At 43.2% G+C, this 19,278-nt stretch overlaps 1 protein-coding gene across 6 annotated transcripts in view; it reads right to left on the bottom strand.

Moving 5' to 3' along the window:
• Nucleotides 1-19,278, bottom strand: part of Ercc6 (ERCC excision repair 6, chromatin remodeling factor) — a 70,585-nt gene that overhangs the window by 27,018 nt on the left and 24,289 nt on the right. For 4 of the 6 annotated variants that reach the window (XM_006252734.5, XM_006252736.5, XM_006252735.5 and 1 more), the window contains 3 exons: nucleotides 16,958-17,083; nucleotides 11,272-11,430; nucleotides 5,272-5,407 (listed from right to left, as the gene is read on the bottom strand). In XM_006252734.5, coding sequence (XP_006252796.1) covers nucleotides 5,272-5,407; nucleotides 11,272-11,430; nucleotides 16,958-17,083 — 421 coding nt within the window. The remainder of the gene's footprint in view (nucleotides 1-5,271; nucleotides 5,408-11,271; nucleotides 11,431-16,957; nucleotides 17,084-19,278) is intronic. The other 2 variants (XM_006252737.5, NM_001107296.1) reach the window with 1 other exon arrangement.

The raw sequence follows: 19,278 nt of genomic DNA, 5'->3' as shown, positions 1-19,278 counted from the left end.
CAGAACTACAGTCAGATCCTGTCTCAAAGCCAAAACAATAACAGACAGAATGAACAAATATATAACTCTTTGAAAAGACAAAGCAAAAGAACAGACGTAGTGTGTGGCTTGAAACAAGTCACTTACGGAGTGAATACAGAACTAACCCTGCAGATCAGAAACCCTCAACAAGGGGTTGGGGATTTAGCTCAGTGGTAGAGCGCTTGCCTAGGAAGCGCAAGGCCCGGGGTTCGGTCCCCAGCTCCGAAAAAAAAAAAAAAAAAAAAAAAAAAAAAAAAAAGAAACCCTCAGCATTCAACAGAAAAGACTCACAAAAATTAAGCATTCAAAAGAGAAAGGGCACAAAAAACTTAGACTAACTAGGTGAGCAGTTAGTCTGACTAGAGGCTTATAAGTTCAAGTCCACCTGCACTGTACAACAAAACCCTAGTTCAAAGGAAGGGAGGGTGGGGCTGGCTCAGTGTATAAAGGCACTTGCCACTAAGATTGACAAGCAGAGGTCAATTCCAAAATTCCATACAGCACAAAGAGAGAACAACTCCCACAAGCTGTCTTCACTCCACATATAGTACCATGGCACCCATGAGCTCATGCCACACACACACACACACACAAGCAAACATACAAATAAAAAATCCGTGTGGGGCTGGCAGTAGCTCAGCTAGCAGGCATCTACCTAACACAGGGCGTCCTGACCTTGGTGCATACCTGGGATCTCGGCACTCGGGGATAGAGGGCAGAGGATCAAAAATTTCACCCTGTCTCAAAACAGGGTGCACAGATGACACATATGTGTGTATCCATCTCTGTGTGTGTGTGCACGTGTATAAAGGAATATAAAGGAATACAAAGAGGGCTGAGAAGAAACTGAAGTGGGAAATTGTCTGTTCGTGTGTCAAAACACACAATGCATTGAACAAGTATCAGCTGTGTCATTACAGTAACTACTCCTTTGCCACAGACCACCGAAAAGGTCAGTGTCTAATGCATAATACTATACCAATAATTCAATTATTTTGGTGCACAGCCTTGCAAACATGAGCAGGAAACTAAGACTCATCCACCCCCATGATGCTTGCCACTCTTGCAGCTGCTAGTGCATGCAGAAAAGAATCACCCGAAGGGGCAGACTCTGCCCGTGAACCCAGTAACTCTGAGACGGATAGCTAGAGCTAATCCCTCCACATCTGCATATTCTTCAAGACTCTAGGCAGGCAGTACCCCAGGTCTATGCCTGTTTCCCTCCAGGAGAGCAGGGCACCCCAAAGCCATGCAGTAGGTAGAGCATGAAGTGACAGCAATGGATACTCCATGCCTGAGTGCTGTCCAGGTGTCAGCTGTGTCCTGCTGTCCTGGTGTTGGCTGTGCACATTGAGAGACAGAAGAAGGAGCATAATTCCAGGTGCCTAGGGCTTGCAATAAAGAGTGGAATTAAGTTAAACCACCACTCGAATTTACAATGTGGGTTCACTTGCTCATGGGCCTTGCGACTTCCAACTGTTGCAGGCTCACCATGGTCACCCCACTTATCCCTAAGGTGCCCAATCCCAAAAAGAGTTCTTGCAATCACTTGACGCAGCTAGATGCTTTACCAAAGTTAAGCTACCGAGACCCTGACCTGCTAAATGCGCACCACTGGGGCAGTGTGCCTTCCTGTAGCTGTCTAAGAGCTGAAGTTTATTTGGGACGTTCTACAGTGTTAACTACAGAGCCGTAGAATTCCTATTTCTACCATGTTCAGAAAGATGTACAATGATCATAAAGAATTTTAAAGATGCCCACCTTACAGAAAGGACAAGAAGTTGTACAAAATGTTCACCATGAACATAAGAGGTAACAACCCATCTATGACTATTGATATTCACCTGATTCGATTCAGAATTCTATAACTGCCTGGACTGGAGTTTCAATAATGGTGAATTGTTGATTATGGAGGTCTCAATCCAAACACTTAAGACAAATCATCTCGGGCGGTTTCAAATTAAAAGCTTGTAAAATATGTAACCTCTCCTAGTTTTTGCAATTAATAGGGTACATCTGCAATTAGCCTGACTTACTGAAGTAGTACTGTTGTCATTAAAAGATGTCTGAGGAAGTGCTGCCGTTATTATGGGGGCTCAGGAGACCAATCCCTCCTAGAGGGCAAACAGTGGACTGGTAGAAAACAACAGCCATAAATCACACTGTCAGGCAGCGGGGAAAACCAGTGAAGCACCGGCACATGAAGGCCATTCACAGTAAACACTCGGCAGCTTCCCAGGCAGGATTTACTGCACCTGTAATTAATTAAAATTTCCTTCAAGCTAAATCTTTAATAAACAAGGATTTGTGCTGACAACGACAAAAAGGGGGCTCCAACAACGTAATCTTACGGTGCCTCACAGAGCCAACGGAGCACCCATGGCTCCTCCACCGTGCAGAGCAGCTGAGGAACTAGGAAACACAACACTGCCTTGTAACTGTGCTTGCAATGGCTCTGAAGTGTTCAGGAGGCTCGAAAGAGCACATGGCCACCCTTTCTCTTCTGACTTGTTTTCACTTTTTCCCTTTCCCTTTGCAATTAATTTTTATTTGTTTATGTATTACTCTCAGTGGTGAGTATGTGTGAGTGTGTCTGTCTGTCTGTCTCCATGTGTTGCCACAACATGCATGTGGCAATAAGGGGACAAGTCTCTGGAGTGGGTTTTCTCTGGCCACGTTATAAGATCCAGGGATCAAACTAGGATCACTAAACCCGTGTGAAAGCACTTCTGCCCACCGAGCTACCTCCACTTTCTACTTTTTAAAAAATATTTACTTATTCATTTTATGTATATGAGTACACTGTAGCTGTCTTCAGACACACCAGAAGAAGGATCCCATTACAGATGGTTATGAGCCACCATGTGGTTGCTGGAACTGAACTGGGGACCTCTGCAAGAGCAGCCAGTGCTCTAAACCCTCCTTTCTCTAGCCCACTTTCCATTTTTTAGGAAGACAAGTGCTGGCTCCTATTCCAGAAAGCAGGCCTTTGTAAAGAATCCAAGATAGCATTCATCAAATGGCCAAGCACTGTTTTGCATCTGAATCATACCCTCACCTTATACTTTAAAAGAACTGTAACCTTCTAAATCATTCATTCATTTATGACCTGAGGGAAAAGAAAAGATCTGAGTATTGGCCATGAACACTTTTGATAATTAGATTATGATGAACTTTTCTATCTAGAACATAGACCAAATAGTCTTTGGGGCCATCTCTGTCAACTAGCAGGATCAGAACCTGACAGGCTACGTCGCTTGCTATTGAGAAAGTAAGTGAACCACTGTTACCCATCAGGGAGCATGATGTCCCTCAAGCATGCACATTACCTCAATAAACCTGACCTGGTAAACAAATCTTGTTCCCCTGAAACTTCAGAAGATGGGTGGGTTGTTGTTTTTCTGTTTGCTTGTTTTGTTTTGTTTTTTGCATTTCTAGGACTCTAGGGGCCTGAGTTGATCAAAATGAGACAAAACCTTTTGGATTATCTAAAATGTCCACAAAATCACTAGATCTTACATATCAGGAAAAAGTGGTTATTTTAGAATACAAGCAGTCTCCTCTCATGATATGTCTTCTAGCAAACTGAGAAGATGATTCTTAATCGTTAAATAAGCTTTTCAAAAGAGTGCTAATGAGGCACCACCCGCTGTGCAGCGTGGTGGGCTGAGCACCACAGACCGCCTTCCTTCATTATCTTCCTGTGCGTTCCTTCCACGAAGAGTTGGCTTTCCAAGGTTAATGAAAACATCATGCCCCTTTCTTCCTGGGACTTAACAATAGGAAACACCTGGACTATAGCATTTATAGTTGTTCCACAATTAAATATTAATCGACTCATATACAATGTTTTTCTATGAGGGGAAAAACTGTAATGAAAAGCAGTGGAAGGAAAAATAGGAACAACCATGTGCACGCATGTGAATGCAGCAGGGAGATAGATCCTCATCGTGAAGGATGCAGTCAGGAAGGTCACAAGTTCAAGGCCAGCCAGGACTACAGAATGAGACTCTCAAAAACCACACCACCACAAACGAGAAGAGCAAAGAAGCTGGAGCTGCTGTAGACCAGGGGACACACCGGTCCTTAAGGAGCTGCCCTCCGACACATAAGGTCCTAAGTTTCCAACAGGCTCGGTAGCAACTATCTTTCACTAGTTAGTCAATTTGTAAAGACTACTCTTTATCTGAGTTTGCAACCCAGCCATTAAGAGATGCCACGAAGCAGTAAGATGAAAAAAGAAAATGGCGATGCCACGGCAAAGGTAAGCCTCCTTTTAAAAAATCTACCTGTAGCTGGGTGTGGCGGCACACAACTTTAATCCTGGCACTTGAGAAGCAGAGGAAGGAGGATCTCTGTGAGTTTGAGGCCATCCTGGTGTACACAGTGAGTTCCAGGACAGTCAGGGCTACGTAGAAATGCTGTCTCTAAGGGGGAAGGGGGAGGGGAGGGAGGGGATGTATGTGTTGCCAAATCTGCAAGCATGGGAGGGATCAGAGTATCCAACCTACTGTGATCCAGGAGAACAAAACAAGGAAGCTAAGCTATCTGATCTAGGAAAGTCTCAAAGGAGCACACACCATCTCCTGCATCAAAAGCAGATCTAAGAAGCGCAGACACAGAGATCTTAGTAATTAAAGTTAAGTGTTTCTTGTCCACAAGGCTTTGGGCCTGGGAGTATGTCAGATTCTGGAGTATTTGCATATATATGCTAAGGCCCCTTGGGGGCTAGAACCCAGCCTAAACACAAAATCCACTGCGCCCCATACAGATCTACAGGGAGTTCTTATACAAATCATTTTGGTGTGTCTGTATTTTCACTGTGGCCTCTCATATGAGTCCAGTTGTGGTACCATTGCTCAAAGTTTCAGATTTGGAGCATTTTGGACTTCTGATTAGGGATGCTCAGTCTGTGTTACTTTTCAAATTCACTTTTCTCAAATTGCTTAAAGCTGCTAACATCAAGCTCCCTCCAGTAAACTGCCACGTAGACGCCTGATTTGCGATCCCATGCACACTATCGGCCTGTGGCCCTGTCTGGGCCCAGCTTTGTCTTCTTGGACATCAAAACATACTACCAGACTACTAAACACGAAAGCCTTTGTTCGTATCTGTTTGATAATATGGAACTACAAGTCAATAATGAAATAAGTTAGAATGAAAGAAACATACACAGGCACATTTGAAAGGGAAAAAAGCCCAATACATGGAGTAGCAGCCAAACCAAGCAGCTGATCGCTGCACTGTTACCTTTCTGTGGGCACAGGAGCCTGTTTCGTGCAGAATCGCCACTCTGAATGGAGGCCACCACGTGTGGAATTCTTTCACCCACTGATGCATCACTGTCGTTGGGCAGACAATGAGAGTGGGGCCGAGTCCCTCGAACCTGTACCCAAAGCCCATGAAGAGAGAACAACCGTGAGAGACAGTGGAGAAAGTGACCAGCACCAAAAACCCTGATGGTTCACAAGAGAACACAACCTATAAACATGTACTGATGCTTTCTTTAAGGAAAAAAGCTATCTAGGTTAACAGTTAGGGATATCTATATGAATCCATTCACCCCTTAGTGGATGCAGGAATTAAGAACAAACAGTAGGTATACTTGGATGCCAACATCAATAGTAAAGAAGATAAAAACAAAACACAACAAAAGCTTCCTCCCTCCTCCTGTCTCTTAGCAGTCCAGACCATACACAGTGCACCCTGACCTAAGCGCACAGCAGCAGCTTACCTCTGGATGAAGACTCCCCATCCACCAGAGCTTTCAGCCCGGGGAATTAACACATCTTTACTGCTCTAGAAAGCACTCTCGACAGACATGTTTCAGAAGCTTGGAGGGATGCTCAGGGGCCTGCTCTGGTCTCTGGGGCCTCCTCTCACGATGACATGCTGCCTACTTCCCTAAGCAATGGGAACACTGTGGAGGAGAATGCTCTCTGCAGGGAAGCTGAGCTACAGTGCTCACTGGGTCACTGGGAAAGCACTGAGCAGTATTAATCTATACTAGGAGGGTCCTATGACCTAAATATGCAGGGACGAAGGAGAGTTGAACTATCCCATGCAACACGAGCCCGTGGTTACGGACACCTCCTGAGTCTGCTCACCACTCTGTATAATCTAACATCTCTGAGCTTCAGTCTCCCATCACTAAGTAAACGACAGTACTGAATTTACAATCACTATAAAAACTGACAGACATCATCTATGAAATGCTTACAACTGTGTCATTTGGTAAATACTAAAAGGGTTTATTGAATAAGGCATACTATCATATAACCATTAAAACTGTTTTTGAAGACTATCTAGTGACCTGAGAAGATGCTTATAATAAACTTAAAAAGAAAAAAGAAAAGTCCTTACAGGTCACATCAATTTCCTAACACACAGGAGCAGGAGGGCAGAGGAAGTCACCTCACCATGGTCTTCCCCTAGCCCCGCTGGGAGCAGACATAACTGACTCCCAGAAAGATCTATCCTACGGGGTCGTATGCCATAAAGCAGAGATGCCCTCTGTCCACTGCCAGCAGCACAGCATGGCCCTGAAACTCCCGCAGGAGGAAGTGATTGGCTTAGGAAAGAACTCAGTCTCCAGGTTAGGGGAACCATTTTTCTTCCTCTGTCCTGCTGTGTGGATGTATGCTATTTGGTGTTTAAGATGAAGCACAAGTCAAAATCAACAGTGGTGTCTCCAGAGGAGCACAGCCCCTTCTCCCTCATGGCTTTCCAATCCAAATGACAGAACTGTCATCCATTCTTCAGTCACCAAACCAGAAGTCCAGATTTGGTTCTCTGATCAATCCTCTTGCTTCCCACCACAAGATGCCTGTACAAGTTTACAACCCTCCTACCTCCTAAACCTCTCCACAAGTCACCATTTCTTTCCCTGCACAGTGCTACTGTTCCAGTGTAGCCACTACCTTCTCATCTACCTTCTAGCATCTTCTGGCACTATCTCAAAGCAAACTCTGAATGTCTTGTCCCATCCCTCAGCCTCCAATGGCTACACACTGCTCTCAGAAGAGCATCTACACCTTAGCCTGGACTATGAGACCGTGCAGGTCTCACTCTGCCTCACCTGTCTCATTGCTGATACTGTCAGCACCAGACCCCAGACTGTGCCAGTCTGCACTGCTGCCAGACTATATGTACACTGTCTTCTAGACACTTGCTTCCTCCTCCTTTCCCTCTCCATTCTCCTGCTGCCACTACCTTATCCTTGAAAGAGCTGGCCCTTCTCGCCAAATAAAATAGATGAGCCTCCTTGGGGTACCCACGCTAACCCCACTGTGATATACATCATTCCTCTTCAGCTCTTTAGAAGCCTGGACAATCTCTTTATGGTATGACCTCAGGGCCTGGCCCATAGCATGTAAAGGATGAATATGATAATGTGAATGATTATTTTTAAGTTGACATTATTTAATTTTTATATTATTATAACTTAGGAAATGATCCTGAACTTTAAAATGTTTAAGATTTAAATGTGAGTCACACAGAGCTTAAGATTTTAAAAACTACCATCTACATAACTAAAAAATAATCTAGCAGAGAAACAAGCTACTGGCCAACTCTAACTGAAAACTTTACCCCTACGCTCCAACATGATGAGATGCCTCAGTCCATTTATGGGTCCTTTACCTCCTGCTGTATACGGTTGCTATCCCCTGGACCTCAGATGGGAACACAGAATACAGTGATCCTAATAAACTCAACCCTTCCCACAGAATTGCCAAGCCATGTTGTCACCAAAGGCAGGGCCCAGTCAGGGTCTCTCACTCTCCCTAGGGAAAGCAGAACTCTGCCCTGGCCCCTGGCCCCTGGCCCCTGGCCCCTGGCCCCTGGCCCCTGACCCCTACGATGACAGCACTCTTTTTAAAAGGATTAAATGTGCCAGCTTCTTTATAGCCTCCAGTGAGAATAAAAGGGAGTTGTCATCTGTATGCGCTTGATGGGGATTAGGAAATGGCCCATCGACAGCAGCCTACGGTTGTCTAACCAAGTCTGAATGGATGTGCACAGCTCTTCAGGGTACAGCGCATTTCCTCTCCTTTACAGCACACTTCCATACACTGCTATCCCAATGGTGCTTGCTCACAAGGCTACTATTTAATCCCAGCTACACTGCTACCTGGCATTGCTGTGCCCTTTAATTTCTGTCATTCTCACTCTGTTAGAAGAATTGGAGGTTTTTGTGCAGAGCTGAAATCCCACAGTTGAGGCAGGCAGGCTATTCCTGGACCACAAAGGGGGCAATCAAATCCATTAAGAGGCGAGTAAACCACCTTCTGAGCTGAGTATCAGGGAGATGGTACGAAATGACTAAATGTACTAGAGTGATTAGCATCAATTACCAAACATGAATAGCTCCTTTCATCTTTGATTATCATTGATTACTTAATGAATTTAGGACTCGTCAATAGCTCCATGGTCAAATACTTCAACCTATGAGCGGAAAGCCAGTTACTAGCTATGGCCTAGGACTTACTGGGAATTACAAAGTGTAACATTTACCCTTCAAAGTTCGTTAACATTTTTACGACTTTAACTCTTCATTAGAAGTTAATTAAATGACAACCAGGTCAAGTATTAACTAATGTGAGAGGTAAATCACTCACCTCTTCCTGTTATAAAATTCAGAGGACCCATCACTAGAAGAATGCTCAAGTAAAAGGTCAGTGTGTTCACCATGCTCTGGAAACATAGCTTCCAGTATTCACTCACTCACTCATGTAACATGCTTCTTTCTCTTCTAGAAACAAACAGTTGTACACCATCCACCAAATCATAAATTAATACAACAGGGGTTGGGGATTTAGCTCAGTGGTAGAGCACTTGCCTAGCAAGCGCAAGGCCCTGGGTTTGGTCCCCAGCTCCAAAAAAAAGAAAAGAAAAAAAATATTAATACATCAAACTACTTTTAAGAGAAGGTTCTTGCAGTTTCAAAATGTCCAAAGACCTTGAAATTAGGTCACCACCTCCTATTGGGACCCCAGCATCTGCAGTCAACAACACAATACTGGCCTACACACATTCCCATTGCTTTAAGAGCTATTTTTCCTCAAGACATCAGTTCACCTAGTACAGAAGAAGGACGTGTTACACAATCATCCTTCACAGAGCTCCTCAGCCAACCCTGTAGTGTGGCTGATGCACTGTCACATACATCCTCAGAAGCCTGTCCCACCAATATTATTTTAATAAAGACGATCTGGGCACTAGTCCAATATGCCACACAATTTCATTATGGAGGAGAAGACAAGCATCGATTGCTAATTGATTGCAGCTGATGCTCGTTAGAAACCCTAACTTCATCCTTGTAGGATTGTCACCACTCAAGAGAACATGTTTTAATTTTTATATCAAAACTACACTGCAGGGATGAGTCAAGGTCTCCTATGCCCAGAACGTTAAAACTCCACACAACGTCCATGTTAATAGGACAGAAAAAGAAGAAAGGGATAGGGAAATGAGAAAATTCCAGAAATCACTTCAGGAGAAAGTCTTAGAAACAACTGGGACAGTCGGGATTTTCTAGCTGTCAGAAAACCTTGAAAGAGCTGTGGAGACCAGGCCTATTTGGAACAGAAAAGGTCATTTGTAAATGCTTTTTCCAGTCACAGACAGGAACCCTGGATGCTCATTTTCAGCTGACTTACTTCTGAGGCTGGACCTTTTCCTACTACCAGGCCAAGTATACACCTGAAGAAGTGTCTGACGGCTGCAAACTCTCCTGCTTCACTACCGCTTCCCTGCAGCAGCAGCAAGATGGTCATCAGTCTTTAAGATCTTTTAACAGGTTCCCTCCACCTACAGGGGACTTTAAAAAATATCTAGGGGTGAGGGATGACTCAATGGTTAAAAGCACACACTGCTTTTACAGAGGACCTGAGTTCAGTTCCTAGCACCCACTCGCATCTCTGACCTCTGACTCCAGCTCCAGAGGATTCCACAGGCACTTGCAGTCATATGCACATACCCCCAACATATATGTACAGGCACATGCACAAACAAACATACTAAAGATGAACCTATTTTAGAATCTGAAAACTTCAAGCATTCCTCACAAGAAGTGCCAGCCTGTTAACTGAGCAGAGCAATGCATTTTAAAACAAGTGACAAATAAAAGCTGGCCAGGATACCTGGAAGACTCCATGAAAGTCTTTAGTAGCAGGGGTTTATGGGACATATCTGCATCTCTACTACATATTTTTGTGCCATTTCCTTAGAATACGGGCAATAATGTTTGTTCTGTAGTTGCTGACTTATACACATCAACACTGTTTCAAGAACATCTGCAAACTGCATACAGTGAGTGCCTCAGGTCACAGAACACAGATCCACATGGAACCTCCATCCCTGCTGCTCACACATGAACCTAGGAACACAGCGAGCTCTTGGTTTACCTGTGTCCACGATCAAACAGCCTACGTAACTATCCCACAGCATTTTTACCAATGTAGAGTTCCACGAAGATAATTTACAACGTAAGCAAGGCAATGCTCACAGCTCTTTATTACAAGAACCAACATTTCAGAGCTCCCTCCAATCAGATGAAATGTTCATTCTTTCACAACGCTAATGCTTTAGCAGTGTATTTGAAAATAAGCAGAAACAGACTAAGACTACCTTCTACACTGTCTGGACGTCATTCAAGGGAGTCTAGAACTTACTGAGCAGACTAAGTAATTTCACTCCCAAAGAGTGAGCACACCTCCAAATGCGCCCACACACACAGACTTAGAAGACACAGAAACTGTAGAGAAAGGCTTCTTCAAAGCTCCAACTTTGCCCCTGAGCAGACTCGTCCTTACTGTAATGCTCACCTGGTCTCCTGCCAGAACAAATATTTTAATGTAAAATTTAATAAATGGGACTAAAGGTATTATGTCTAATTTAAAATTCCATATTGTGTAAACTATTGATATTAACATAATTGAGTTTGTAAACAATCCATTTGCAAGAGCTAACCTTAGACACTGTATTGACCCAAAATATCTAGTGGGGCCCATCTGCAAAATGCAGCATCAACGCCTGGAATTCATTACAAGTGTTACATGTTTAATTTCTCCTGCCCTACAGCTCCACTGTCTCGTAAAATTTTTCCTTTGATGTCCCCCACTAAAAGAATTAAAGGAATATTGTAATTGAAATGTCATCAATAATTCACAAGACCCTCCTCCACAGCAATCCATCTGATGAAATATTAATTGAGCTCCACAGACTGACAGTCTGCACAGGAGCACTTGCCTGTAATTTGAACCGCGAGTCCTGATCTTGCTGTAGCTCAGACCTGCCAAGAAGGCAATTATCTGGATGGTCTTGCCCAATCCCATTTCGTCTCCCAGAATTCCTCCTGCCTGCTGGCAGTGCAATTCCCACAGCCACCTAACACCTGTCTGCTGATACCTACAACAACAAACACCAACAAGGAAAGAGAAAACGGCAAATGGTGGGTAATACAGACTGTAACAGAAAGTACTCATGAATTAATCATTTGGTTAGGTTCTAGTCCAGTCAGAGAAGCCTGCCGGATGCGTGTTTTATATGACTGTTATATTTATAAGGCCATACATTTTTGATCACTTAGGCATAAAAAATCATAATTTTTGTTATAGAATGTTAACACGTTTCTAATTAAACTGATAGATGGGGTAATTAGAACTATTTTATTCTTTTTCAACATTAGATATAGCTTGATAAGTATGAACTTACTAGCTTTGACTCACTTTCTGGAAAATAAGAATCTCAAATATTCTAAGTATAGAAAGGTCTGTAAGTTTTTCTACAAAAAAGAAATGATACTTTTTTTAATTAAAATAGCATCAAAAAAAGCACAGCAGAGAACACCACAACTTATAGCTTATATATCTGTAAAGTCACTTTGTAATCATATTATCTTTTACTAGGGAAAATTGCATTAAATTTTAAGGCCATGAACAAGTATGAGTAATAGAATCATTCTCAAAATTAGTGTGTAACAAGCAGATGATTCTGTTGCACAATTAACAGATATAAAAAAAGAACTATTTATAAAGGACAAATAGACAATAAGTCTTTTAGTATTTTAAAGCACTCAAAGATTTGAACAAAAGTTATAAGACCAAGAATTTTAAATAAGAATTTTAAGTTAAAAAAAAAAAGCAGTATCTCCCTTTCCCCTCTCAAAAGAGAAAAGAAAAGAAAAGAAAAGAAAAGAAAAGAAAAGAAAAGAAGAGAAAAGAGATCCAGCTGGTATTTTCCTTTCTTTACCATTCACATACTCAAACCTAGAAACCTCTAAGGTTTATTTTGTTTTTAAGTAATAAAGCAAAAATATTTTCAGGAGTGAATGATGACCTGATATCATGGAATGGTATGAAGATTATCTGTCAAATTAAAAAACCATAAACAAAACCCACTTATGATAAGAGCCCAAGGACAATCCCACCCAAGGACAATCCCACCCAAGGACAATCCCACCCACAGAAAGCACCGACGCTAAGGCTTTCCCCACAGCAGGAGAAGGCGCTTATCTCTCCTCCTTCACTGCCTACTGAGCCCGTGCTCCGCAATGGGCGTTCACAGCCTCAGCACTCAGGCTGCTGTGGCAGAATTCCAGGAGTTCCAGGTCTGTCTTGAAAGAATGGAGGGAGGGAAAAAAGGAGCAGACAGACACACAGACAAATGAGCCCATCTCATTGTGGACCTCAGTTCTTGGTGAGCTGTTACTTAACTCCTTTCAGTGGATGTCCCATAATTAATTTTCTCTCAATATTAAGTCAATTAAGTGTGAATCTAGGTGGTAACATCATTGCTCATGTGTAAGAAAAACTTTGAGACACTGCTTATTAGTTTGGCTAATTATAATAAACACATTGAAAAATACACTTTGGAGAAAAGGATTAAAAAAATCAAAACCCAGTTAAGTATAAAAATAAGACGATCTGAGAAGACAAGTCCATAAATGCATCACATGTCCTGGGAAAACAATGGCTCCCACTCAACAAACCCATTTGTAGGGAGGCTCTGGACCAGGTAGGCTCCACAGCGGAGGGGCGGGGGTTGGTGGCATATTTTATGGGCAGGAAGAAAAGGCTCAGGAAAAGAGGGAGGGGCAGGGGAGGGGAGAGACATACAAACAACCAGAATACAAGCAAGCAAGGTTGAAGTCCAGAACTGTATGAGTCAAGTGACCTCATTTTGGAAATAATCTAGAAGGGCAGCCCTGAACCAGGATCATTGCTCCCTTGGGCCATTTGGCAGTATCTGCAGACCTTTCTGTTCAAGTGGAGAACAATCAGGACCTAGTGCACAGAAGTCAGAGATGCTATTCGTCCTACAACACTACAGTCAGTCCCTACAGAAAATTATTTGGCCTAGAATGTCAAGCATGCCAAGGCTGAGTTAGTCTTGACTTGGAAGAAAATCTGGCTTTACACACCTATAATCCTAACACACAAGAGGCTAAGGCAGGAGACTTTAAAGTCTGAGGCTACCCTGGAGACTACAAGACAATACCATATCGCAAAAGAATAAAAATTAAAAAGAAAACAAAATAAACTGTTTGCATTCACAGTCCAAAATGCTGGACTCTAGGCACTGGCCTTCTCCTACTAAAGCAGAGAAGTCATGGGAGCAGCTCCACGCAGGCCCAGGATCTCCTAGTGGTCACCCTGAAATCAATCTACCGAACACAGGGCCAACACTCTTCTCTCCCTTGGGTCCAAATTTTATTAAAATGGTAAGAATTCAGAAACCAGCAACTGGGGAATTTGGAAAGGAATACTTACCAGTTTAGTGTCTCTTAGAAAGAATCTGGAATGAACCAGGCTGGATTCCATGTGACCCTGGAGGCTGGAGGCTCGGCAACAGTGTTTTGCCATCTCCTGCCCTAAAACCCCAAGGTTTTTCACAGGGTGCACACTGGATGTTTACACAGAAATAACTGAAGGAGAAATAGTGTAAGGCAGCCCAGCAACTGCCTCTCAACAGCCACAGACCTGGATAAGGAGCTAGCTCCCCCAACCCACAGCATAAACAGGCCCTCAGACTTCAGTTGAAGAGTATCCATTGATAATGGAAGCGCCCTGGTCAGCAGGGTAGATGGTGAGGTCAGAAGACCAGAGCTCTGAAGATCTGTCCTCTGAAGACTAATTACGCTCTGGCTCCAGAACCAGTAAGCGCACTGAGTTGTACTGCCTTACACTATGAATAGGAAATACCATAAAACAACTGCACAGCTAAAATGAAAACAGGGGTTAGAACCTAGTTCTCAAAATCCTTGAGAGATAGTATTTTTAAATTACTGTACAACAGCAAGGAAATTACTGAGCTCTGTTATCTCCTTGGGACCAAAGCATCAGCAAATAACCACACAGAATTGTTGACTCTTGGCATTGTTGCACTAACCCACGATTGCATTTACTAGTTTGGTGGAGGGTAAGGTCAAAACAAATTGAAGTTTTTCATGAGGCTGTTAAATTATACAGATGAATACATTTGCTGGGCAAACTTTCAAAACTGAAATTTAGAAGTTAAACATTATCTTGCAGAAAATAGCACTTAAATGGAAAACTGTGCCTTCTGACTCCCTGGGGTGCAACTATACCCTGTTAATTCAATTCCACTGAATGTAGTAAATAGAATAAAAATATATCCACAACTTAAAAGTAAACTGGCTGGGCTAAAACTTGATCATAAAAAAGGCAGAGATAAAGGCTGGAAAAAATGGCTCAGAGGTTGAGAGCGCCGACAGCTCTTCCAGAGGTCCTGAGTTCAATTCCCAGCAACCACATGGTGGCTCACAACCATCTGTAATGGGATCTGATGCCTTCTTCTGGTGTGTCAGAAGACAGCGACAGTGTACTTTATATAAAATAAATAAATCTTAAAAAGGGGGGGAGGGCAGAGATTGGAGGCTGGAGAGCTCAGCAGTTAGGAATGTTTGCTGCTTTTGCAGAGGACCTGGGTGTGGTTTTCAGCACCTCACAGCAGCTGACCACCCACTGTAACTCCAGTTCCAGGCCACCTGGCCCCCTCTTCTGGCCTCTGTGGGCACTACATGCACACACCATACATAAGGCAAAGAACCCATACACATAAATAACTTTTTTAAAAGTCTCTATTGGTCTTCCATTTTCTTACAATAGAAAATATGAAAACTAGTATCATTTATAAAGTATTTTAAATTATTTTTGTAGATAAAAAAACAGAATATTTTCCAGAAAGACACAATTGAGATAAATTTAAAACACTAACAAGCACGTATTTATAATAACTATAGTAAAGTTAATAGCCAATATACTGACACTTACATACACTTATTAAAGCGAAGTTAGGTGCTATCACCTGTGAAACTTCTTTGCTAGAAAATCTGACCCTTAACAAAACTGCATTCAACTTGACTCCTGAGGACGTTTGCCAGCTCACTCTTTGATCATGCAGAAGAAGCCTGTCCTTGCTAAATCACCTTAATGTATAATTTGGGCATTTCTTTTTGCTAGTACAACACGAACACTATTTTACTTGTTCCTTAATAAACAATTACTTCAGAGAAAATAAAAAGAGGTGCCAGTAAGTGTAATCTTTACCTTTCCATAGTTAACTCTCACTGGGAAGCAGCAGTAAACAAATCACTTGCTTTTCTGGGCTATGAACTAACTTGTCTGCAGAAATGACCAGAAATCTAAGTTCTACCTTCCTCTTCTAGTCAGACTACCCAGCCATGCCACTTCTGTTAGGACTTGGTTTTGCTACGTGTTTAATGAGATAAGTATGTACTCTTTACTCCCCCACTCCAAATGCCTCCAATCCAAAGAGCCATTACAACTGGAGACAAAACTGTAATTTGAGGACGCTGCGTGGTAGAGCAGTTGCCTCCATGAGCAAAGCCCTGGATTCCAGCCTCCAGCACAATAATCAAATAAACAGTATTTGGAGGTCTTGATCTCACCTGGTGTCTCTCAGGAGTACAGTGCGCATCAGGGACATACGTACCCCACACATATATAAACAAGCTCTTGGAGAAGAATTATAAAGAGCACTATTTTTAAGTAGATATCATCGTCCACAAGTTTAGGGCATGGCTGACAGCTGAATCTATACAGGACGTTAGACTTTGTCTTCTCACAGAAAGAAGTTTGCTGCTCTATGGATTGAGGACACGAAAAGGAAAGAAGCTGTGTAATGGTCTCACTTCCCCTGCACAGCTAAAGCCTTTGAAGGCGAGGAGAATGAAACCGTCCCTCAGTGTGGACCACGGGAGTCCTGACCAGTCACACAGACCAAGCATGCATATCTCAGGCAGCTTCCAGTCACCACAGCACTCAGCCATTTACACAAGGAGCTTAAGTCAGCTTCTAACACCAACTCAATCCTCAAAGTGTTGTCTGTGTCTTACCTTTTGACATTATGTAGAAAGACATCCACATAAAATATTCAGATGCACATTTGGTCAGCTCAAAAATATTATCCCTTAGGTATGAGACAAGTACTCAGAAATCAATCCACAATTTGTTTCCACACAGAACTAAAAATAAAAAACTCCTCCAAGGTTTGATTTTCATATCTGTAACACCTCTTGTTGATTTTAATATACAAATCTTAAATAAATTAATCTAATTTTTAAAATGAGAGGTTTGGTGCCTTAAATTTACTAAGAGCCAAAACATAATTTGATGCAGACGCTTTTAAATGTGTTGCTTCTGTCTGCTGAGACGAGTCCACTCAGATCCATCAGTTCACAAACACACCCAACGCGCACCTCTGTCAATTTATTATCATCTAATTTTAATGAACAGCATGTGGCTAAAATTTCATCTGACAGCATCTGGATCTGCAATAAATTGCTGCAGATACCTTCAGGGCCCACAGGTAACCACGGTGTAATTTCTAATGTTAATCTGTACACACCAGCTCGATGACAGACGGAACACACAGAACGAATGGCACATACTTAAAGAGCTTTTTGAACAGAAAACCCGGCACTTTGAAACCTTCGTCAAACTCAGCATCGCTCTCCTCAGAATCGTCTTCAAGCTTCAGCTTCTCTTTGTCCTGCAGCCTCAGCCTATTCCACCTCCTGCGGCAAAAAACAAATTCCATTTCCATTATTTCGATTATAGGACATGAAAAGAAACAACCCCAGACTGTGCACCTGGAAGGAGCAGGTGAGTCCGAGGGCTGTGGGGCCTCTAGACACCGCCCCACACTAACCACCTACAGACCCCTCTACCTGAATGACTGCAGCTACGTACGCTACAAAGATTCCTTTACCTCATACTTCATTATCAATGCTCCCCTCAGCACACCCTAAGGAGAAACTTCCCGCCAAGCTGCTAAGATACATGACCTTCATCCCAGGACAGACGCAGAAAACTTTCAATACAACTGAGCATTTTCCAAATGGTAATACAGTAACAAGAGCATACTTTATTTAGAACTGATATTCCTCTGCTGAAAATAATAGTCAAGGAAAAAACACACTATTTTGAAAAAAATACAATTTTTGTTCAAAATTGTTGTATCAGATATTTTTTCTAAAACTCGACTTGAGAGGTTCTGCAGTGCCAGGCACGGACGATCATCACTTACGGAGAATGTGTCACAGACAAACTTCAATTTAAAGAAAGAAGGACACTGGTATTTCAGAAGCATGGTGTCAGTACGTTTTACAGATGGTAACAAGCTCTCAAGGGCCGGTAACACACCAGAGCTGTCGGAAGGACGGAAGGACGCAGCCATTTAACTAGACTAACTTTACATTCCTACAACTGTAATCAACGCTGATGCTGTGAGGCAATTACCAAAGTAAATGACCCTGGATTCCATTATTTAAAAAAAGAATTGACTTTCTTAGCATGCGTACAACTGACATTTTAATGTTACAATGTGGTAGAGCTGGAATAAGGTGTGACCACTGATAAATGCCTCCACCCAGAAGCTCGGAAGACAAGAGCAGGGCGCAGGCTCTTAACCTCTGACGACTACGCAAGAGGGGCAGAGGGTGTCTGTTTGCAGAAGCTAGGGAAGTGTGAGAGGAGAAGGCAGCACGTGCTGCCTAGAGAACCCGTCACGAACGCTGCCTTGGCCAAAAGCCTGAGAGATGGACAACAAACCCACCCAGGAGGCCACCAGCAAACGGTCAGGCACATCCTTCAAAACTCAGCTCTTCAAAGTAACTGAAACCTACCTGTGGTCACCCAGAAAGCACTGATGGTGGAGTGACCCGTTCTGCACTGCAGTGGGAAGTCTGCCGAGGCACCTCTTCACACAAACACTTCCGAAGGCCACCTCTTCTACCCTTTACTAGTTGTCTTCCTGAACAGTGACCTCCATGCAATCAACCGAGTCAGTCCTGGGGCTGACCTCGACAACCCGCTGCTCTGCTCACCTGCTTGTCATTTTCAAATGTAATACAGTGCGATGGTGTGCCGCAGTGGTTCTCATCAGGGACAACTGTTCCCTCACGTGCACCTACATCACCCTGGCAATGCCTAGAGACACACCAGGTCATTACAGAGGCCTCCTGCTGGCCTCCTGTAAGGGGAGCCCAAAGCAGCGATGCATGCCACCCCACATGTCCTCCTCACACGTCCCCTCAGGAGCACGGTGACTGTTCCTGCCTATCGTGACGGTGACTGAGGTTCAGCTCTTGGATGAGGAGAGGACAGAGAAGCTTAAGGCAGGATGGCAGACTTAGGACAGCCCACTCTTCTAGCAAAGATCTTAGCTAGCCTCACATATGTATAACACCAAGAAAGTCTGGGGATTTCAGGAACTGTCAGGGAGCAGGCCCCATGCACAAATCCAAACTGTGCTACAGTTTCAGATAAGGAAATATCCTTGGCGCCCAGACCCTGAGCATCAGAACTGAGCAGCAAATCTCTATAAAGTAAGATACCTCCACTCCAAGAATCACAAAAGCTGGCACTTAAAGAGACTTCATTCTGCAGAAACCCCAGAAAGTACTGGCTTTGGCGGTCTGGCACAAGATGAACAGTGGCCTTTCCACCTTACACAGTACATTTTCACTCACAGGTAACAGCTATTTCCTTAGACTCCACCACTCAATGTTTGTGGCTGTTAAATCTCCCACCACAACATCCTGCATTGACAAGACTGCATCTTCTCATCTTGCCTTCCTCTCTCAGTCCTAAAACATACAGGCATCTGCTGCCACAGAACCCAGCACCTAGAAACCACATGAACCACCACAGAAATGATTACATCCCAGAGCTTTCGGCTTCAGAGAAAGACGACAGCATTTAACACTGG

The sequence above is a fragment of the Rattus norvegicus genome, chromosome 16 (genome assembly GCF_036323735.1).
Source record: "Rattus norvegicus strain BN/NHsdMcwi chromosome 16, GRCr8, whole genome shotgun sequence".
In the NCBI taxonomy this organism is placed as follows: Eukaryota; Metazoa; Chordata; class Mammalia; order Rodentia; family Muridae; genus Rattus; species Rattus norvegicus.
Note: the sequence above shows the minus strand (reverse complement) of the source record. Positions and strands in the feature narration are given on the sequence as shown.